Source organism: Lotus japonicus, chromosome 1 (assembly GCF_012489685.1).
Source record: "Lotus japonicus ecotype B-129 chromosome 1, LjGifu_v1.2".
NCBI classification, from domain to species: domain Eukaryota; kingdom Viridiplantae; phylum Streptophyta; class Magnoliopsida; order Fabales; family Fabaceae; genus Lotus; species Lotus japonicus.
In genome coordinates, this window is record NC_080041.1 from 8,219,421 (window position 1) to 8,242,939 (window position 23,519).

Below are 23,519 nucleotides of genomic sequence, written 5' to 3' on the forward strand. Positions count from 1 at the left end.
AATCCAGGTTATCATGATAGCTTCAAAATAAGGGGGTGGAACACGTGACATGTAAGATTCAAGTGGGCAGCATGGATAGTGTTAAGCTATGAGCAGAGGCAACTTGCATTGTGCATGCATTCTGGTAGTTCAATAGCATGATGGACAGAGTTTGGACAATAATGAGCATCATGACATAGCATTGGCAGAGGTGTACAGTGGGTAGCAACTGTGGTATATGGAGATTAGGGTTCACTCTTCACCAAATGAGGGATGAGGCAAAGACATAGGTTCGGCCAGTTCCAACAGAAACAAACTTGTTTCAGTGTATAAATATTCCAAGAGGGAGCTTAAATATTTAGCAAAACCCAGTCTACCTAATAAGTGGGTTGACAGATAATGTCGAGGTCTGTTTTGCATAGAAAAACAAGTAACATTTGGTTGCAAAAAAACCATTGTAAACTGTTGCAATGCATTACAGGACTTAGCACAAGTAACATTTAACAGCACAATAGTAAATCCATGAGCTTTCATCATAAAACCACAAAAATGACAAACAAAAGTATTCATTGAAAATTTGCCTGATGCCCCTACAAGGACACCTGAGGGATGCCAAAAAATTCTGTCTGAAACTTAGCATACTATCTGAAAAAGATCAAACTATAGTTGGGAAACATAAGATACTCTCCTAAAGTGGACTTGGTTGAATTAAAACACTGCCTGAGCCTTGTTGAGGATCACTCCCTCATATTTCACCTGGAACCACTTCATAGCATCATCCTTTGTGACACGGTGTTGAATCCCAACACGGGACTTGCACCTACGGCGACGTCCCACACGGTAACCAGGGCGCTCCAGAACAACATAGAAATCCATACCGTAAATTCCAGTGGATGGATCATACCTGAAATGGGCCAGGGACAAATAATGTGTAAATAGTTTTAAATCTTAGATTATAAAAGAAATTGACAACATGACCTCAAAATCTACAAGAGGGGAATGAAACTAGTCACTTGACATAAAACAGGAATCATAAAACAGCTTTTTTATAAAGAACCAAAACAGCAATAGAGAAAATTGTATATGGTTTGAGGTTGGGTTAGGGTATACAACTCATTTAAGCACTTATGATAATCAGAATCAGAAAACTTAATACGATAAGCACAAAAGAAGCTATAAGTAAGCATTTATTCAGAAACCCATCAACAAATCTTATCAAAATAAGCTTAAAAGAGAGGTTTTAGTTAGTCATGTGGAATTTTCATAAGCTAAACTTGAATAAGTTCTGCCAAACACACTTAAGTCAAGTTCAACAGTGAAGAAACAAATATTATGATAGATTCAAAATCATGAATAAGTATAGTTTGTACTATGTAGACTCACAAGAACTATCTAAATAGGTTTTTCTCTGACAAAAGTTAAAAAACAATAGCATGAAATCAAAGAATTGTGCTTCAGCTTACTTGATTCCCAAATCAATGTGCTCCTGAATACCAAAGCCAAAGCACCCAGTATCACTAAAGTTCTTTCTAAGAAGTTCATATTCCTTAACCTTCAATCCACTCTCCAAAAGTTGCATTGCCTTGTCACCTCTAACAGTAACATAGCATGCAATCTTTTCATTTCTTCTGATTCCAAAGGATCGAACAGTGTATCTGGCTGCCAGAACAGAAGAGAATATACTTAAGAAAGTCAAAGATAAGACAACCACAGATACCAGACAAAACTATAACATCAAAAACAAGGTTTAATTCAGAACAAACAAAACAAAGGTATAGTTCGAGGGAAGGGATACACTTTCTGCACAATAATTGACATCTTAATGCTCATATTCCCCATTCCTAAGTCCTATGAATTCCCTAACGTGAATTTAGTTACACATAAAAGGTTCACACATGACTGTAATTCCCAAAAGCTACAAACTATTAAACTACCACTATATCACCCAACAATCAGGCTCTTCACATTGCAATCAATAAAAACAATGAAGCTCCCATTTCAAACCTAAAATAGACCGAAACCCGAACCCTAGAGTTTATCTCTTTCAAATTAACTTCACAAGCACTATAGGTAAATATCAATAAAACCCAAAATAAAATTGACACACTAATTTCATTAAAAATAAATCCCTTTAAATTAACAGATTTTAGAGACTCATATCCACTACTAGCACAAATAAACCACCCATTTTGAAATTTGTTTAGAACTCTTACCCTTAGAAAACACTGGGGTTTGACCACTAAGTTGCTCCAGCACCTGCAACATAGAAAGAAAGAAAAAAAAAACAATTTTAAAATTGAAAATAAATAACGAAGAAAAAACTAATAAGAAGAGTGATGAAAAACCTTGGCTGCTCTGGTGAGACGATCTCCACTCTCACCGACGGAGATGTTGAGGACGAGCTTCTGGACCTTGATCTCCCTCATAGGGTTCGCCAGTTTCTTTTCGGAAGCCTGGTTTTCAGTTCATTTCAATTCAGAACAAAACGAAAAACATGAGAATCAAAATGTGAAAAGAGGATTCGAATCTGTGAAGCGATGAAGGAAGAAGAAGAAGGAGGAGAAAGGGAAGAGGCACATACCATTGGATCAGGAGGTGGGTGGTAGGGTTCACGGCCAGGGTAAAGAGAAGTGAGTGTGTAATAGCGAAGGAGCAAACCCTTAGTTTTGATTGCAATACACTCTTTATTTTCAGTGAGGCCTGGTTAGCATCCAACGGCCCAGCCCAAACAACACAGAACATGAGCACTGAACTATATAGAAGAACAAAAATAAATACATAAAAGAAAACTAGAAAAGACATTCTGATGATAATTTATTGAAGAATTTTTTTTTTGTTACAATAGGAAAGCATTGATGAATTTAGAGTAAAAAAGTCACTTCTCTACTGGTTAGTCCCTATTTAAATTCTCCCAACTAGTTTCTGCTTATTAAGTACTTGTCACCTATATTCCTTATCGGCTAATTTTCCAACCGACTAACTCGCTTCCAAGTTAACTTAACTTTCACATCGATCTACTTATTTGTCGGCTTCCAACCAGCTTGCATCCTTCCCGACTAACCTTACTAGCTCACCTATTAGCTTTCTTCTTACTAGTCGGCTTCTAGCCGACAAAAAAACAACCATAACTTCCACCCCAACCAGGCAACCACCATACTCCTATCAACCCAACCCTCTTCATCCACAACTACATCTCCTCTCAAGGACCATAGAACCTAGCAACCACCGCAAAACCTTATCGACCTATCACCGAAGCTTCCTCGTTCTCTTTTATGATTTGAAAAACTTCTTGGAATATTAGGTACTTTAAAAGAAAAAGAGGTGAAGAACTTTTGATATTAAGTAGTTTTTTTTATGATAACATGGGATAGTTATTTGAGAAATGTTATCAACATTCACTTTAACACTTTTTAATACTTCTCTTTTTACTAGTTGAACTACATTTGGGATCTCCTAAATTATAAGGATGGACAAAATATTAAGTTACTACACTTAATATTGGTTTTACATGATTTTTACTCTGATCATTTTGCCAATGCCACTTGCATAACTTATAAGCCCCGCCTATCAAGTGTTACACATCAATATCAATATATATTAGAAAAGAAGAACTCATATCAGGCTGATTTAGTGACGTGTCATTCTCACGTTAATTCTTAGTGATGTGTCATTCTCACGTTAATTCTCATAAAAAAAATTCCACGTGTCATTCTCAGGTTAATTCTCATAAAAAAATACATTTTTAAATTTTAGATTTGATTAGGATTCAGGTTGTTTAATTCTTGATTTTATCTAAGATTTACCTAGACTACTCCTTACTAAATTTATTTCCAAAACAAATCTTGAAACCGTTTTCATTATCTCTTTAAATTAGGAAAAGTCTCAACCCTAATTTACTACATATTTACATGAAAAAAATTCAATAAAAATATCATAAAGATTAATTAATAAAAACTATCAAAATCTACCAAATCACAAAAAAACTCATAAAATTCTGAATTAAATAAAAATCCGAAAATTAAATAAAAATACCATAAATTTTAATTAATACTATAAAAATAAACTTTTTCTTCACCTAAAATGTTTTTCCATAACAAATCTTGAAACCGATTTTTAAAGGTAATTTTAAATCTGAGAAACTTTTTCATAAAATATTAAAATTTTAAAAGATTTGCCCTAATTTTCTAAAATTAACTTGATTAAATAAAAAACTGCCCTAAGTCACGCTTCATCGGTGCAATTCCCTTCTCTCCCTCTTCTATTCATCGCCTCGCAACCGAAGCTTCCACAGAGATTACAGGGGCTCAATGTATTCCAGTGAGTTTGGTTGTGGTGAGAATCGTTGAAGCACACCCCATGCTCCGAGGAGAAGGTTGGTTTTTTGGATTTCATCCTTCCGTTGGCTTCTATTTGTTTCTTTGTTACATATATATGTTTCTTGAACGATTGCAGGTTCAGCAAATTTCCTCAGATGATTACAGGAAGCCCTAGGTAGTCAAGTTTGTCAAATTTTACCATAGAGGTTCTAATATATACTGCTAAGTAAAGCCTTAATTTGCCTCTTTTCTTCTCCATATGCTTATGTCTTGATATGCTACATTTAGTTTTCTTTAACTGTTTCAGGAAACTCATCCTTCCACAAGAAGCATTCGCAAGGCTTCCACCCCAAGATTCACGAAGACTCTTGGTTTACGTTCAGACAAGGAATGCGTCAACTCTTCTATTATTTATGCGGTCATGGTAGCAAAGATTCACGCTCTCTGTAACTGTTTTTTTTTCTATTGGTACGGAAACTGAAATTGCATTTTTAATGCTTTCGAACAAGTTGATTTTTAATGGAACATATTGTGCTTTGCATAGCTTTGGAACTTTGTTTTTTTCCCTTGAAGAAACTGAATCTACTGCCCATTTCAAAGTGGCTATTACGCCTTTCATAGTCTGTGACACAGAAAGATTCAAGTAAGATCAGATAAAAGGTATTTGCTATTGCTCTACTTATTCGGTAATTTGTTTGGAAGTAAAGGCTATTATAGCTGAAGTTAGGGATAAATAATTGTGTAATTTATTTGCATTTTCCTTATTCTATTAAACATGACCTTCAACGAGTGCAGGGTGTTCAATTTACTTTATTTCCATGTTCATTATTTCGTGAAGGAGTTAGAACTTCTAAACCTTATGGGTTCTCACTCTATCTAAAAAAAATGGTTTTAATTTTCATAGGAATTTTTTGTCAGGGATTCTGCTATCTCTTTCTCCCTTTTGCATATGATGTTATATTATTACTAATACTGAAGTGGTGAAGTCCTATTAATTAGAATATCTTTTGTTTACGAACAACACACCTATAATCAAGCTTAAAATTTAAGGATGTTTCAAAACAGAATTCTGCATCTTCTCGGACCGCGTTGTTCTCAAACAAGTCTACTTCTCCAAATTTTTGGTTTTATGACCTTGGACTTCCAGGTGTTTTATGCAGTTTTCCTTTCAATCCCTTTAATAGGTAAAGATAAAAAATGAATCATGACACTTATATCGAATTATGATAGTGCTTGCCCATTACCATAGGAAGTAAAGCCAATTCTATATTTGTTGAGGAATTAACAGTTCAGTTTTGTTTGTTCTGTATGTGAATTCTTAGCATTTTCCTGATCTGCAATCTATAAGTGGAGCCAAAATGTTGGGAGCTACTCTGATTGGTTTCATGTTGAACTTTGATCTAATATGTTGTTTAACTTGATCTCCTTTCCTTGGTTTTCAATTTCCTATATTTTCTTTTTAAATTGATTGTGTTATATGTATGGTCGTTTGTTTTGAGATGAACTGACTTTGAAAATCCTATGGATTTTGTTTCCCAGTCATTAGATGATGTCTTCATTTTGTTATCACTAATGCTAGCAGAAGTGTATCCTCAAAGATGCTTCTTCTTATAATGGTCTCAATTCTTGATATGGTTGAGGGATTTTAGGAAACAAAGGAAATGATTTATCTATATATTTGTTAGCTTTGCTTCCTTCAAACATCTACAGCTTTATCTATATTTTTTTTATCTACATATTTGTTACATTGTAGAAACATGACAACATGTTTTCTGTCTTTAATTTGTGGGTGGATATTTGATTAGATAGGTACCATGAAAACCAATACCATATCAAGGCAAAGGAAGAAACCGGAACATGGTGTTCTGTAGGAACTTGACTAGAGGAGCATAAAGCTGAAATCCCTTAAAGTGGATGACAAATAACATTTTATTTGTCTCTTATTTTTATTTTTGAGGGGGTTGGGGAACACTGCGCTTTATCATTTAATCTGAAATGTGGAACCATTGTCTGCTTCCACGAGCAGAATGTTGAATTGGATTCCTTTAAATTCTCCTTGGGCCATGTTTTGGTATCTATGGTTGTAAGGTTCATTTTGACAGTAGTTTTGTTATAAGTGGTGGTCATGTTCTATTGAGCTTCTTCATCTTAAACTTGCAGATGTCAATCATGGACTATGTTAATTTATTTCTTCTATTTAGTCATTTCTTGGTCATGTGAAATTGTGTGATACTCTCATTAATTTTCTTCACCATACCTTTTTGCTATCTTTGAATGAAGGAATTTGTTTGCAGGTACGGCACATATGATGGATGTTGATCTTTTTTATTTTATATATTTGTTATGTAATTAATGATTATTATCAACCCTTTAAACTATTATGCTTGCAGGTAGCATATGAAATGACAACGAACAAAGGCCAGAATCCAAACTATTGTAGCTATAACACTTCAAAGTTCTAAAAATAAATGTTGGCTTTATTTCTTGAAGGATCTAGAAGATGTGAAGCTTGAAGACATATCAAAGCCTAAAAAGACCTTTGTTCACTTATGCCTACAATTATTATGTGAATTATCATTATAATGGTCAGTTGGACTCAATGGTTTTTTAGTATTCTTCTTCGTTCTTTGTTTTATATTCGTGGTGAATTGGTGTGTACAAAGTTTTTCATTAGTTGTGGTTGTTGTTATATTTTTCCATTTATGCAAGACAAGTGCGTTTAATTAAATGTTTAAGCTATCATGTTATGATTTTTTCCTTGAGTTGTGTTGTGCACTTGTTGGGTTTCTATGTATTTTATGTTTTGGTTTTCATTTCAAGCTGTTGCTGCTCTTACTCTTATTTATTTATGATTATCAGTCAGTTTTATATTGTTGGCTTCGTTATTAGAGCAGCAGTGGCATCAAGTTCCGGTTGGCTTATAGATGAAATTCTAAGAGCATATATTTCTTTAGTCTTTTTTTCTATATATTGATATATCCATGAAAGATTTCTGTTAAAATATCCTTTACATATTAAAAGTCATATGATCCTGGGGTACATGTGGTCTTGGAAAGAATTTTTAGCTTTTATCTTTCCACATCTCTTAATTATCTTTAAATTGTCAAGTCTTCATTTACATATTTAGGCTTTACCTATCTCTATAAAAAATGGCTCCCATGGGGCGTACTTTCATGCTGATCTCTTTTCCCTTTTGAATTAGTTTCTTGCTGTAATTTTTTGACTTGAAAACCTTTGGATTATGTTCTACAATTCAAGAAGTCATGTGATGACCCTATTTTAGTAGTGTTTTTAGGGTCATTTCTTTGTGAGTTTTGAGTTTTTTTGTTGAGTCTCATGTAGTGTTTCATGCATTCTTATCTTTCTTTGTGTTTTTGCTTTGTTTTAGTAATTTTGTAGTTTTATAGGGACTTTTCTTGCATTATAAGTAACTTTAGGACTTGCATGTGTTCCCTTTGATAGTTGAGGCCCCTCTTTGCTAATTAAGCTCTTTGAGCCTCTAGAATTTTCCTTGTCTTGTTGTTTCAAGTTTTCAGATCAAAAAGTGAAGGAGAAGGAAGGTCAAGAGGCTTGGGATTAATGGAAGACTTGATGGAGCTTGAAGAGGAGTTAAGAAAGAAGTCAAAAGGCCTTTTCCAGCGAGTACGAGCGCCTAGGCGCTTGAAATGGGCGCCTAGGCGCCAGGCATAATATGGAGGGGATCTGGGGAGAGCGCCTAGGCGCTTATAACCAGCGCCTAGGCGCCAATTGCCTTCCAGAGGCATGTTTTTGGGTTGGAATTGGCGCTCAGGCGCTCTGAATTGGCGCCTGAGCGCCCAGACTCGTTTATTTTGCCTATAAATTGGTTTTTAGGCATTTCTCTTGGAACCTTTTGTCAAATTCACATATTGTAATAAGGTAGAAGATAAGGTTTTAGTTCTGGAGCTTGAGGAGCTTTCTCTAAGTCTCATGATCCAGGTTTTATCCTTATTTTCTTGTATGGATTTCATAGCCATGCTTGGCTAGACACCTTTTTGCTTTGGGTTCCTTGTAAGACTCTTGATGTTTTAATCTTATTTCCTTTTTCTTCACATGAATCTTCTGAGTAAACCCTTGAATTCCATATCTATGCTTTATGTTTCAAGTTAGATCATGAGCTAGCTTTATGCTTTTCTATAATCTAATGGAAATTTGTTATAGATTAGGGACATGATATGGGATTACCTCTTCTATGCTTGCTACTAGGAATAGAGTAGGGGTTGGGGTTTGTTGGCCTGAATTGCATGCTTAGTGCCTTTAGCAAATGTTTAGGTTGTCAAGGAATTGAACCTATCTTTTGACTTTAGAGGATTGTCTATACAAGGCATTGATAGATGATTACATAGGCTATAACATCAAGGAGAGACTCAGAATTTTTGTGGGAAGAATAGGTTAATTTAAAACTGATTTAGTTAAGCAAGAACCCAAGGCAAGATCACCATTGTTATCACACACTTACATTTCTTAAGTTTGTCACTCAATCACTTGAACAATCAACCCTTAAAACTGAATTTTATTTGCTTTCCAACCGTGAACTCGAATCTTAAACTGAATTGCCACACCAATTCCCTGTGGTTCGATAATTTAAAACCGGGTGAATTCCGTACACTTGCGGATTAACCAACAAGTTTTTGGCGCCGTTGCCGGGGAATTGTTTGTGGTTTTTGGTTTAAGTTTTTAGTTTGTGGTTTTATTTTTTGTTTTTATCTTTGTCTAGAATTGGTGCTACTAATCTTTCTTTGTTTTAGTGTCACACTTTCAGGTTGCTCTCGAGAGAGACACCGTCATGGGTGGCCATATGACGGAGGAGGAGATGCAAGCCCATATCGAGGCAAGAATCCAAGAGGGGATCACCCTCCGATTATGTGAACAAGAAGTTGAGAATGCCAACCGGTCTCTTCGGGAACTCACTTCGGCTACCATGAGTTATGACTATCCCGGGAGCATTGTCTTTCCCGAGGGAGTGGGAAACTTTAAGTTGAGACCGGCATTCATCAACTTGGTGAGCCAAAACCAATATGGTGGAGGTACTTTGGAAGATCCACATGCTCACATGGAGAGGTTCATCCGGAATTGCAACACTTACCGTGTGATCAATGTTCCGACGGATGCAATTCGGTTGAGCTTGTTTCCATTTTCTTTGAAGGATGCAGCGGAGGAATGGCTGAATTCACAACCTCAAGGGAGTATCACTACTTGGGAAGACCTAGCAGAAAAATTCACAACAAGGTTCTTCCCAAGAGCTCTTTTGAGGAAGCTGAAAAAAGACATTATGAATTTTGTGCAACCCACTGAAGAAAATCTCTATGAAGCTTGGGAGCGCTTCAAGAAGCTCTTGAAAAAATGTCCTCAACACAATCTCACCCAAGCTGAATTGGTTGCAACATTTTATGATGGTCTACAATACTCTTGGAGGTTTGGCCTAGATGCGGCTTCAAATGGCGAGTTCGATGCTCTTCCCCCACAAGCGGGGTATGACTTAATAGAAAAGATGGCAGCGAGAGCCATGAACTCTGAAAATGATCGCCAAACCCGAAGGAGTAAGTTTGAAGTGGAAGCTTATGACAAGCTCTTGGCCTCCAACAAGCAACTCACTGAACAAGTGGCGGAGATTCGAATGCATATAAAGGAGACCAAGGCTATTGGTGCAAGAATGACCTGTGTGGAGTGCAAGTCTTGTGGTGGACCTCATGTTAGTAATTTTTGTACTAACAATGCTGAGAGCAATGAAGCCAAAGCTATAGCTCAAGGAAGCATAGTTCCATCCTCAAATCATGAACCTCTTGTCCAAACACAAGTTGTTGGAAAGGTGAATTGCAAGAGGAGTTTAGAGGAGCTATTGGAGAGTTGCATCAACCGCATGAACAACAACCATAAGAACCAAGAGGCGGCTATCAAGAACTTGGAGAACCAACTTGGCCAGCTAGCCAAGCAAATGGCCGAGATACCTCAAGGTAAGTTTTCTCCCGATTCTTTAATTTTGTCTAAACAAGAGAATTTTGCTGTTGTTACCACTAGGAGTGGGAGAGTGTTACACGAGTCAAAAAAACAAGATGAGGGAGAGAAAAATGAGAAAGTACAGGAAGAATATGAGGGTGCTACGGAGAAGAGAGTGAGTGAACCTGTGAAAGCTAGAGTTGTGAGCACTCCTTCTCCTGAACTTAGTAAGATTCCATTCCCCAAGGCTTTGGTCAAGAAAAATCTGGATAAACAGTTTTCTAAGTTTTTGGAAGTTTTTAAGAAACTCCACATCAATATTCCTTTTTCTGAAGCCTTGGAGCAAATGCCTATCTATGCTAAGTTCATGAAGGACATTTTAAATAAGAGGAGGAAGTTGAGTGAGGTTGATGAAACTATTATGATGACCGAGGAGTGTAGTGCCATTTTGCAAAGGAAAATGCCTAAGAAGAGAAGGGATCCTGGGAGTTTCACTATCCCAGTGGAGATTGAGGGGTTAACTGTTGTTGAAGCCTTGTGTGATTTGGGAGCGAGCATCAACTTGATGCCGCTTAGCATGTTTAGAAGGTTGAATTTAGGAGAGGTCACCCCGACCATGCTCTCCTTACAAATGGCGGACCGATCCCTAAAAACACCTTATGGGATCATTGAAGATGTGATGGTTAAGGTTGATAAGTACGTGTTCCCAGTTGATTTTGTGGTGCTGGACATGGAAGAGGATGCAAAGATTCCTCTCATTCTAGGCCGACCCTTTTTAGCCACTACTAGGGCTAAAATTGATGTTGATAAGGGTCAGCTCATTCTCAGAGTTGGTGAGGACAAGGTAAGATTTTCGGTTTTCAATTCTAATTTGCAAACTAACATTAATGATGGTTTTGTTTGTGATATGATCAAAAGCTTGTCCAGGTCTTCAAGGGAGATCCCCAAGGTAAGTGAAAAAGATGTTGGGCTTAATCAAGCTCTCATCAAGCTTATTAGTGAAAACAAGTATGGGGGGGTCTAAAGATGAGAATTTCCAAGCCCACATGGCCCGGTTCACTCAAGCTAGTCACCTTGTAAAAATGGAAGGTGTGACTAGTGATGAGCTCAAGATTAAGCTCTTCCCTCACTCCTTGAAGGGGGGAGTAAGGATTTGGTACGATGGTTTAGATGATACCCTCTCTTGGGAGGAGTTGTTCCAAAGGTTTTGTGCTAGGTTTCTACCTTGCACAAGTGAAAGAGAGATTGATGGTAAGGAATTTCCTTCCTAACAATAAAGGAAGGAGAGTCCACCTAGGACTATAACTTAGGGCTTCTTGGGAGACAACCCAAGTCTTGCTTTCTTTTGTTTGTTTGTGTGTTGCATTGTGCAGGGAATGAGAGCTTGGAATATGGAATAAGAGGTTTGCTTGAGCCTCCTTGGTAATCGGTAAATGAGGACGACTCTTTCCCTTAGTATAGCTCATGCATTCTTAGTGTAACACCCCACTTTTCGTTATTAGGTTATTTATTATTTTATCTTAAATTATTATTATGCTATATGGTAATTTGATGAATTATGTGATTATAATTTAAATCTCATGTGATATAGAATAAGATTTAGATAAATAAGTTTGTTAGGTTTTTGTGTGAGTAATTGAGAGTGGGGCCCATTAGTATGACTATTTAAGGGATATGAGTGAATTAGAAAGAGAGAAATCAGAATTTGAGAATTGGAGAAGTTAGCAGAGGAGAAGAAAAGAAGCGTGAAAGAGAGAAGGGGAGAAAAGAGAAGAAAAAACCTAGAATTTGATCTTCAAGAGGTAAGGGTTTGAATTTATCTTGTATAATTGTAGAATAACAGAGGTTGAGTTTAACATGAAGGAACCCTCATCTTTTTTGAAAATTCAGAACTGAGAGACTGTGTTGAGTGTTAACATGTGGTGAGAAAAATTGATTTTGAGCGAAATTGAGGTTCCGGGGAAAATTGGGTTCTGTTATGTTTTGCCCGCAGATACCCTAACAGTCTGTGTTGTAGAGAGCATAACTCTCTCTACAGAATTCCAAATTGAGTGAAACCAATTTTGTATGAAAGCTAACTCATAGGGCTATGTTGGGTAATATTTTCATAATTTTTCGATTGCTGATTCAATACCAGAATCATTTGCAAGTTTATTCTGTTTCTGCCCGCAGACACCCTAGCAGCCTGTGTTATAGAGAGCATAACTCTCTCTACAGAATTCCGAATTGAGTGAAACCAATTTTGTATGAAATCTAACTCATAGGGCTATATTGGGTAATATTATCATAATTTTTAGATTGCTGGTTCAATACCAGAATTATCTGCAAGTTCACTCTGTTTCTGCTCGCAGAAACCCTAACAGCCTGTGCTGTAGAGACCATAACTCTCTCTACAGAATTCCAAATTGGGTGAAACCAATTTTATATGAAAGCTAACGTATAAGGCTATGTTTGGTAAAATTTTCATAATTTTTGGACTGCTCATTTAGTACCAGGATTATATGCAAGTTTGCTATGTTTCTGCTTATTTCTGAGATTGATTCTGAAACTGATTCTAGTAATTGATATGAGACATTTGATGATTTTGTGTTGCTATTTTGTCAGTGGAATAGTGAATGATTTGATAATTGTATTGAAGTGTTATTTTGTGCAATTTTGGTGTGATTTTCGTTATGGAATTTGGTGAGAAAATATGTTATATATTTGGGGCTGGAGTGGTCTCAAAATTGCATGTTTTAATTTATGAGTTTTTGCACGAAATACACTTCATTTAGTCAAGAGGCAACGTGTCGGTTTTCATCGGAAAACTGAGGTTTGTCCCAGAACTGGCGTGGTTCTGGAAGTCTGGAGTGGACTTCATTGGTGGTTAATGAAGGTATGAAAAACGGTAGAAAGGGGGGGTTTGAATAACGTTTTCAGTATAAAACTTCCACCTTAAAGATTTTGACAAATCTTTCGAGAACTTAAGTGCTAAAGATAAGAGATAGAAAAGCACACAAGGATTTTATCCTGGTTCACTTGATAAATCACTCAAGCTACTCCAGTCCACCCGTTAAGGTGATTTCTTCCTTCTTAGAATGAAGGCAATCCACTAATCAGGTAAGAGTTACAACTGCACTTGAAACCTACAAGTGACTAACAATTACACTGACTTAGCTCACACTAAGATTCACTCTCTTAGTCTTCTCTAGGATCCGATCAACCTTGATCTCCTAAAGGAACTAAACAAACTGTTTATCAAAGAATTGTTTACAAGAGATTTGCTTCTAAAAAGCTAATAGTAAACTCAATGAATTTCAGATGAAAGAAAGCTTAGAAGAATTTAAGTTTGTCTTGCGCGTATGTGAATGCTTCTAGCCGTTTCTTTCAGTCTTCAGCCTCTTTATATACTCCAAGGATTAGGGTTGAGCGTTGCATGAGAAATGCTACCGTTGGAGGGCAGTTCTGGAAAATCCAGCTTCTGCTGTGTCTGAGACTGTTAGGTAGGTCGTCAGGAAGGTACAGTTGCTTTTGTACTTGGATAGCGACTTGACCTTTAAACCTAGGAGACTTCTGATCAGGGGATGCTTCATATTGGAACTTGTGAAGCCGGTTGATCAGAGTCAGAGGGAAAGCCCAGATCCTCTGACCATTGTTTCTTCTGATTCTGAACTCAGAGGGAAGAACATGGTCTTCAGAGTATCTTGCTTCTGGACAACAGAATTTCACTAATCAGCTTCTGGATCTTCAGAGTCTTCTACACCATCAGAATATCTGAGCCTTCAGTGTTTCTTGGTTATCAGACTTTCTGGATTTTCAGAGCTTCTAGTGACTGAGTCCACATCAGAGTTTGTATAACTTCAGAACTTCTGAAGCTTTTCCACTGTTCATACTGAACATGGTGAATGCGAAAGCGTTGCTTGGGTTGCTCTTTATACACAGTGCTTCTGATTTGTGTGAGATTGAGTTGAGGTCAGAGCCTGTAAATAGCACACTCAGAAAAACACGTTAGAGTACCACAATTGTTCATATCAAAAGGTTAACTTGTAATCATCAAAACATAGAGTTGTACTACTAGATCAAAACTTGATCTTACAGTTAACTGTCTGGAGTGGACGCGGTGATACCGCTAAGGTTAACAATTGGTACCACATGCATACATTAGAGTCTCACACACTAAGTTTCACGTTTTCAGTGGTTTTATGTGTTTGGTGATTTGTTGGTGAATTGTTTTGCTGTTGTGGTAAAGTCGAATTATTCTTCTTCTTTAAGCTTATAATTTTTCGAAACATTAATAAGAATTGTGAAACTGTCTTGAGAGAAAATATTATAATCACTCAGATTTTAAAGTAAAGGTGAAGAGTTTATAAAGCAGGATCTGAATTGTTTACTTGCTCTTTGTTATGTTATATTTTATACAATGTAAGTTCTTACCCTTCTGTTGGAATGATGTTCTATGCGACATCGCTCAGGTACAAGAGGTAGAGATGTGGCTCATGAGGAGTAGCTTCGGAGAGTCTTAGCTTATGTTATTATTATTATTATAAAATAAGTGTATTGCTCTGTAATGTAACACTGGTTAGATATTTTACGTTACTTTTACATTTATGTTGAGAGGATTTTATAATCTCTTCTTATGGAAGTTGTTGAATAATTTTCTAAATGATGGCGATGTCGTACTGTTGACGGCCGAAGTGCTTATGAAATTCAGTTCTGAGTATGATGAATTTTATTGGAATATCATGGAAGAGAAACCTATTTAAATAAGTGATTTTATGCATCTTAGGATATCTGACTGGTTTAGAAATTTCATTGGCAGGAATAATTCATTCTTTGAAAAGCATATGAACTTATAAATTTTCAAACACAATCAGTGTTAATTTTAATGAGTTTTCGTGAAGAAGTGTAATACTCCCTTGATATGTTTTTAAACTCTGATAAACGTTTTTAAATAAAACAATGGGAAAAAGGGGGTGTTACACTTAGCATATTTTCTCTTTGTAGAACTTTTTTCTTCTTTTTGGCATGCATTGTTTTGTTAGAGTCGTTTTGGGTCTTTACTTCCCTATACTCACATGCTTTTGCCCGAAGTTATGTTCTCTAACTTGTGCTGGTTTTTGGAAAATGTTTTCATGAATACTTGTGTCTTTTGGGGATGAGTGATTGCATGCTTTGGGGAAGAGAGGATGAGACTTCGGTCTTCCGATTGTTTCTTGAGAATGGAGTTGATGTGAGTCCATTAAGGGTCCATTTTTGACCCTTCACTATAAAATTTCCCTGGAATCTCCTGACTCACTTGCACTTCTTGGTTCTGTGTTGATTTCACTCATAGTATGCTTGTGATACTTGCCTAATTCTTGAGACTTTTAGGTTTTATTTGAGCTTCAGAGTTTGTTGACTTGAACATTGTCCTTAGTTATCCCACTTGAGCCTTATTGGAGATTTCCTTTGTTAGCCACATGGATGGGATGAAGGATAGGTTGGAACTTGGGGAGTGTTGGTCCTTGCAATGTTATGGAGCTGAATTGAAGTAGAAAATGTCTCTTGCCCTAGTGAAAAAGAATAAGAAAAAAGAGAAAGAACTCCTAACCAAAGTTGGAGTGCAAAAAAAAAAAAAAAGAGAAAAGAAACTTGAAAAAGGGGTCAAGAGACATGTGCTAATGATGTTTGATGTTGAAGCTCCTGGTTTACTAATTGGACCACACTCAATGTGCTTTGAAGCCTTAGCTTTCCTTAGGAACCAACCACCTTGTACTTCACCGAGCCAACATTACAACCCTTTTTGAAGTCTCTTTGAATTTGTGCATGCTTGATCTCTGCTGCTCTTGAGTGAATGATATTCAGAACCAATGAACTTGCTTGTGTGCTCAGTGCACTAAATATATATCTCATCATAGGATTTTAGATCTATAAGCTTCTCATGGATGGACTCTTCAATCTTCTTTGTTTTCGAAAGCATGAAGTAGGTTGTTGGATCTTTCTCTTGAAACCAGCTGTAGTTTCTCTTTCCCCCGGTTTTGTGATAAGTATTCCTTGTTGAGCACTTGTGTCGGGGGCATTTCTTGCGCTTGAGGGCAAGCGAGTGTTATTTACGCTCGAGGGCGAGCTGTCGTTGAGTATAGTGGTGTGATGACCCTATTTTAGTAGTGTTTTTAGGGTCATTTCTTTGTGAGTTTTGAGTTTTTTTGTTGAGTCTCATGTAGTGTTTCATGCATTCTCATGCATTTTTATCTTTCTTTGTGTTTTTGCTTTGTTTTAGTAATTTTGTAGTTTTATAGGGACTTTTCTTGCATTATAAGTAACTTTAGGACTTGCATGTGTTCCCTTTGATAGTTGAGGCCCCTCTTTGCTAATTAAGCTCTTTGAGCCTCTAGAATTTTCCTTGTCTTGTTGTTTCAAGTTTTCAGATCAAAAACTGAAGGAGAAGGAAGGTCAAGAGGCTTGGGATTAATGGAAGACTTGATGGAGCTTGAAGAGGAGTTAAGAAAGAAGTCAAAAAGCCTTTTCCAGCGAGTACGAGCGCCTAGGCGCTTGAAATGGGCGCCTAGGCGCCAGGCATAATATGGAGGGGATCTGGGGAGAGCGCCTAGGCGCTTATAACCAGCGCCTAGGCGCCAATTGCCTTCCAGAGGCATGTTTTTGGGCTGGAATTGGCGCTCAGGCGCTCTGAATTGGCGCCTGAGCGCCCAGACTCGTTTGTTTTGCCTATAAATTGGTTTTTAGGCATTTCTCTTGGAACCTTTTGTCAAATTCACATATTGTAATAAGGTAGAAGATAGGGTTTTAGTTCTGGAGCTTGAGGAGCTTTCTCTAAGTCTCATGATCCAGGTTTTATCCTTATTTTCTTGTATGGATTTCATAGCCATGCTTGGCTAAACACCTTTTTGCTTTGGGTTCCTTGTAAGACTCTTGATGTTTTAATCTTATTTCCTTTTTCTTCACATGAATCTTCTGAGTAAACCCTTGAATTCCATATCTATGCTTTATGTTTCAAGTTAGATCATGAGCTAGCTTTATGCTTTTCTATAATATAATGGAAATTTGTTATAGATTAGGGACATGATATGGGATTACCTTTTCTATGCTTGCTACTAGGAATAGAGTAGGGGTTGGGGTTTGTTGGCCTGAATTGCATGCTTAGTGCCTTTAGCAAATGTTTAGGTTGTCAAGGAATTGAACCTATCTTTTGACTTTAGAGGATTGTCTATACAAGGCTTTGATAGATGATTACATAGGCTATAACATCAAGGAGAGACTCAGAATTTTTGTGGGAAGAATAGGTTAATTTAAAACTGATTTAGTTAAGCAAGAACCCAAGGCAAGATCACCATTGTTATCACACACTTACATTTCTTAAGTTTGTCACTCAATCACTTGAACAATCAACCCTTAAAACTGAATTTTATTTGCTTTCCAACCGTGAACTCGAATCTTAAACTGAATTGCCACACCAATTCCCTGTGGTTCGATAATTTAAAACCGGGTGAATTCCGTACACTTGCGGATTAACCAACATCATGCTAGAGGAGAAGGTTCACATTAACATTGTTGTCATTGGAGGTTTACCTTTATTTTATTCCCATTAAATATTGTGTTCACTTCTATTTGTTCTCTATACAAGCCAATTTTCCTTTTTTATGTTTATATGTAGCAAGTCCCTGAAATATTCCCATTAGAAACAAGAGAGTGAAGCAAAACAAGTTTTTACACCATTTGAATGTCACGGTAAACAAGTTACATAGATAGGAAAAACCCTCATTGCAGGCAGTATTAGAGTTACAAAAGAGAAGAGGTTATAAGATCAAATGTGTTGTTCTGTTTTTGGTAGTTGGTTTACCCCATGTAAAGAATTTTCTCCTTCAACCATGTTGGTATTGTGGCGTGTAAATATAATTTATGATGCACTGAAATGAATACATAGTTTCAAACTGCAAAAGCTTTTACATGGGTCATGGTTTTGATAAAAGGAAATACATACGTAGCCAAAGACTGATAAGAGTGGAGAATATAATTGGTTAAATGATAGATGATACATGAATAGTAACATAAGCATACCTTGATTTTCTTAAACACATCATAGTCTGTCATACTAGACATACAAGAGTTAGTTATAATAAGATTCACCTCCACCTACGGTAAAGGACCCAAGAAACCAAGTATAATTTTAGAACCTCTGTTTTATTTCTCTTCCCTGTTTTTTTTCTTTCTTCTCTTTCCTTTGTTACTCTCTAACTTTTTATTAGTTATTCAATTATACCAATTTCAATCTATGCAATAAGAGTCTTAATTTAAGATTTTTTGTCCACATTGCTCATCATTTCCTACTCTTCTATTTCATTTATTGTTTATTATATTATTAATAACCAATGTCTTGATTGATGTATCAAATATAATATACATATTCCCCGTGCAACGCGCAGGTAAAAAACACTAGTTACATGATAAAAACTTTTAAATCAAACCTTCACCCCAACTTTAAGCAAATTCATACTAATGATGCGATGAAGACTAATTTTAGTAAAACTCTTATGTGTAATTTATGCTCCCCAAGTGAAAAGCCACTTCCATGGCCCTCAGAATTGACAAAAGCTCTCCACCAATCAGGTCACCAGGTTCCAAATTGGCAACAATATCATTATTCCTGTTGAAAGATGATGAAGTGTTGTTGTTCACCCTCTCCCAAATCACAAACCTACAGACTGGGCACTGGCCTTTACTTATTAACCAAGGCATTATGCAGTCCTCATGAAACATGTGGTTGCATGGAGTGAGCATCACCTCTTCTTTGGGTTCAAAATCTTCCAAGCAAACAACACACCTCTTGCCATCTTCATCCTTTTCTTTCACCCTCTCTTTCAAAGCATTGGAATTATCTCTATAGTATAAGCTCACTCTCCTAGCTAAACTCTTTGGGGTAGTGTTGTTATTGTAAATCACTTTCTTAAGCTTGCTCAAAGCTGTTGGTTTGGTGTTTTCTTCCACTTGGGGAGCTTGGGTGCTTGTTTGGAGTGTGGATCTTGAATGTGGCTGCTGTAAATTCTGTCTTAGCCTTGGGTTGAAGCCTCTTCCCATGTCCCCACTGGGAACATTGGTTTGTTGCCTGCTGTGTTGCTGTGCTGGAAAACTGAAAATTGCTTAAAAATTGGTAAATCAATCAGGATTCCCTCTCCTAAAAATCACAAGTTCATGCAACCTACAACATGTTTGGATCAACTTATTTTTTCTCAGAATCAATTTTCGCTCTGAGAAGCTAGTAGCTATTCACAAAAGTTTTTTCTCAGAACTGATTTTTGGCTTTAGAATAAGGATTTCCAAACATGCTATAAAATATAAATAGCATGTTCCACTAGCTGGTCCTACAGCACCGGAAGAAAAATAATACATCAATTGAGGTGATTTAATGTGAAATTCAAATCAAATTGTGCATTGTCTTACATGCAAGTACTAAGAATTTTAATACAACTATAAACTTGTCTCTTGTGATCTTCCTTTTCAATTCTAGAGAATAGTACTTTGGTTGGCTATTCAGTAACAAAAAAAAATTGAAATCCTGACTTTGTAGGGATTACTTTTCTTTTCTATGTATGTAATGCACTGTTCTGTCCTAAGGTGTGCTTACGTAAGAAAAGGAAGGAAAAGAAAACCCTAGCAGAGCACTTAAAATAGCAAAGATGTAATAAAAGAGTAAATTCTCATTTATGATTCAAAAGTTGGTAGTACAAGGTGATGACCTTCCCTTTTATAGAGGTTGGTCATGATATGGACTTTTCCTACATTTGGGCCTGACAACTAAGGCCCAAATCCCTATGTATATAAGACAAATTGAAAAGAATCTTCCAGCTGGCTTGCGAGTCCGCCTAAAAGGGAGGGCGAGGATCCTCAGTGTTTTATCAGTTCCCGCCATGGCTTCCTTCGTATGGCTGACTCCTTGTTTTGGGCGGGTATAGAAGTATTTATGTCCCGCCCGGTCCACATGCCCCCAAGACATGAGGCTCAGGTCGGTTGAGTCGAAATGTCTTCAATATGCTATTTGTCGCCTGATGTGGTTGTAAACGTTGGTTGTTCTTTACTTACTCTTTCACTTTTGTTATTATGTTGCATTCTTCGTAATCGTTGTTATGCCGCCTCTTTTACGTTTTGTTGATACGTCGCCACTTTTTACATTTTGTTGGTGCGCCGCCACTTTTATAGCGATATGTCGCCCTTGTCACAACCGTCAGTCACGTCTTTTCAACTGACACACGCAATCCTTGTTTTCCGGGATTCGTCATCATTTGCCATGAATGCAGTTTCCGTTTGTGTGTCTCGAGGAGTCATGCCTTTTCATCTTACACCTTTTTGAATTTCAAATCCCACGACTCTTCCCATTCATTCTCTCTCCTATTTTTTCCCTCATAAAAACCCCTTTTACCTCTCCTTTCTTTACTTTATGAAATTCTCCTTTTGCTCTGAAACTTCTATGAAATTCTCTCACTTTCTCCTCTTTGACCTCCGGAGAGTCTTCATTTACTCCGGCCGTCGTCATTGCGCGGTGTTCCCCTTTAGCCGACGTTCTCCTTACCCAATCTCTCACTTCTTCCTCCGGTGAGTTCTTTACTTCCTTTCTTCTCGTTTTACTTTCTTTCACTTTCTTGTCACGGTTCATCTTCTTCCTTTAACTGTTCATGAAACTACCCAGCATGTCATTGCATAGTGTTAGTGTTTCCTCTTTAGAACTTTCATCACCTTCAACGGAGGGGGAAATTTCTGCCCCCGCTGTTATTGAAATCCCATCCTCGCCCTCCATTCACGAGGATTCCGGGCCAGCCGGTTCAGTTGATTTTGTCCTTTCCTCCAACGGGGATTTATCTTCGCCCGAATGGCGTACAAACGTTCATTTGGTTGAAGATAAGTGTATGTGGCGTTCCATCTGGGGTAGTATTGGGAGTATTAATTCGCTTCGCATATCTGCCCAAGGGTTTACGAAGGTAAATCCCGCCACTTCTAATAACGAAGATCTTCAGCTAAACGTTCTTCCATGCGGCGAGGATGATTGTGTTCTTTTACGCAAAAAATCATCAGATGAATCGCCCGATTTCTTTTTTGTTTATGGTTATTTTTTCACTGACTTGAACATTAAACTTCCTTTCTCGCCTTTCATATGTCACGTTCTATCCTTTCTGAACGTGGCGCCTTGTCAACTCCAGCCCAACGCCTGGGGTTTTATCCGTTGCTTTGAAATTCTTTGTGAACATTTGAGTTTCACGCCCACCTACCCTTTGTTCTTTCTTTTTTATAAGTCTGTTACCAAGAAACCCACTTCCGTAAAGTGGGTCCCTCTTCTAGCCCGCAAGAAAATGAGTCGGTTTACCGCCCTCAAGAGCCATTACAAAGTATGGCAGAAAAAATACTTTAAAATTGTTGAATCGCCTGAAATAAAGGGTTTGTTCCGAGATTCCAGCAATTCTCCCCTCTTCCCCTTTTATTGGACGAAAAACCCTCGTCGAAAAATCTATGTGTCATATGACGCCTTAGACGATTCCGAGCGCGGGGACGCCGACTATCTTCGTTCATTGCCAGTTATCTCCGGGCATGAGTTGATTGAGGCGGCGAAAACTGGCACTTTAAATCAATTCTTTAGTAAGTTGATAATCTTCACACATAACTTGCTTTGTTATTCATGCCTTACTTCTAACTGATACTTTCTTGTGTAGCTACAATGGGAAAAGGCAAGGTCGACGCCAACCCGTTGAAGATGAAGGAATACCTCGCCCAATCGGCTGAGGCGGCGAGGAAGAGAGCTGCCGATGCTGAGCAGAAGAAGAAGATTGAAGGTACTTCTGATTCTGACAACCTCAGGGACCCTAAGCGCCAAAAAACTTCAGGCGCCGCTGAAAGAACTGCTGGTGGTAAACCTCTTCACCAGACAACTCTCAATCCAACCGGTTTGGCCTCCAAGAGTAAACCGGTAGAGAAAAAGAAGGGGCATGACAATGTCCCGCCACCCCAACAGGATCCAAACATGATGATTAACCGCCCGCCGACTCCGTTTGGCCACGCTGGCACTAGTTCAGCCATTGGAGGCGAGGCTCCCCCTCCTTTGCTAAACTTGTCCGATCCTCACTTCAACGGTTTGGACTTCATGAATCGAACCTTTGACAACCGGATTCACAAAGACATTTCTGGTCAAGGCCCCCCAATATTGCTTCCATGGCCATTCACCATGCACTTTCTGCCGCCAGCACCGTGGCGGGTATGGCTCACTATGTGAAGGACTTGTATGCGGCCAAGAATCGTCTTGAGAAGAAGGCGACTGACTATAAGGCTGCGTATGAGAGAGCGAAAGTCGACGCTGAAACCGCCAATAAGCATCTGAAGTCTGCTGAGGAAAAATGTGCTAAGTTAACTGATGACTTGGCGACTTCTGACCTGCTCCTTCAAAAGACTAAATCTCTGAAGGAAGCCATCAATGTCAAACACATTGCTGTTCAGGCCAAGTGCCAAAAGCTGGAAAAGAAATATGAACGCATGAATGCCTCCATTTTAGGGCGCGCATCCCTTCAATTTGCTCAAGGCTTTCTGGCGGCCAAGGAGCAAATCAGTGTTGTTGAACCAGGATTCGACCTTTCCCATATCGGGTTTTTGAAGGAGATCAAGGATGGTCAGGTGGTTGGCGATGATGATGTTGATATTGACCTCCTTCCTCAGTTCAATTCTGAAAGTGAGTCTGAGGAAGGAAATGGCGAAGATGGTCATGGCGAGGACAAGAATGGGGATCAAGGGGAGAAGGACCCACAAACTGCCGCAAGCCAAGACAACAACGCCAACAATGAGAACCTGGCTTGAATTTGTTTGTTGTTTTATTTTGTTTAAGTTAAGATTTGCTTTGGGCTTTGCCCTTTTGTTTGTTGCTGTTTAAGACATGTATGGGCCTCGCCCTTTTCTTATCTTTAATGAAGTTCTTTTGAGTTTAACTGTTGTTACCTTGAAGTTGTTGTTTACTGAATTTTGTTAATGTTTAGGTTTATATACCTTAGCCGATTTTTCGACGAGGCTTGGTTTCTAGTGGACACTAGAATTGCCAAGGCTTTTGATACTTGATGGCGATACTTTCTTATTCCGAAAGAATTATTCACGGTATTTCATACCTTGATACGATTTGCGCCGCATAAACTTGTAATATAAATCAAAAAATAAACAATTTCTTGAAATGATTTTTTCATTACTTTCTATACATGGGAGCAAATGTCCCTTCATTCTTTACATATGCCGCCTCATTAAAAACCTTTCCAAAGAAAGGGAAAAAGAGTG

General features: G+C 37.8%; 2 protein-coding genes and 1 non-coding gene across 3 annotated transcripts; all 3 read right to left on the bottom strand.

The window, feature by feature from the left end:
- Positions 1-434: 434 nt before the first annotated feature.
- Positions 435-2,703, bottom strand: LOC130733400 (60S ribosomal protein L11-like). Its single transcript, XM_057585559.1, has 5 exons — positions 2,561-2,703; positions 2,325-2,432; positions 2,193-2,235; positions 1,443-1,638; positions 435-883 (listed from the first exon to the last, which is right to left on the bottom strand). Exons 1-5 carry the CDS (start codon positions 2,561-2,563, stop codon positions 688-690), a joined length of 546 nt encoding a protein of 181 aa, XP_057441542.1. The 5' UTR covers positions 2,564-2,703; the 3' UTR covers positions 435-687.
- A 6,864-nt stretch (positions 2,704-9,567) lies between these two features.
- Positions 9,568-9,674, bottom strand: LOC130734765 (small nucleolar RNA R71). The gene has a single exon (XR_009018110.1). It is a non-coding gene; the product is annotated as a small nucleolar RNA R71 (small nucleolar RNA).
- Positions 9,675-18,726: 9,052 nt separating this feature from the next.
- Positions 18,727-19,301, bottom strand: LOC130715160 (RING-H2 finger protein ATL52). The gene has a single exon (XM_057565254.1). The coding sequence runs from the start codon at positions 19,299-19,301 to the stop codon at positions 18,756-18,758; it is 546 nt and encodes a 181-aa protein (XP_057421237.1). The 3' UTR covers positions 18,727-18,755.
- Between the last annotated feature and the right edge of the window lie 4,218 nt (positions 19,302-23,519).

What these genes read in the sequence shown, in the direction of transcription:
- LOC130733400 (XM_057585559.1), bottom strand. An exon ending in GTCTCACCAGAGCAGCCAAG is followed by an intron (nt 2,236 to 2,324) that starts GTTTTTCATCAC and finishes TCTATGTTGCAG; the next exon opens with GTGCTGGAGCAACTTAGTGG. An exon ending in CACATTGATTTGGGAATCAA is followed by an intron (nt 884 to 1,442) that starts GTAAGCTGAAGC and finishes GGCCCATTTCAG; the next exon opens with GTATGATCCATCCACTGGAA.
- LOC130715160 (XM_057565254.1), bottom strand. Translation starts at nt 19,301, where the DNA reads ATGGGAAGAGGCTTCAACCCAAGGCTAAGACAGAATTTACAGCAGCCA.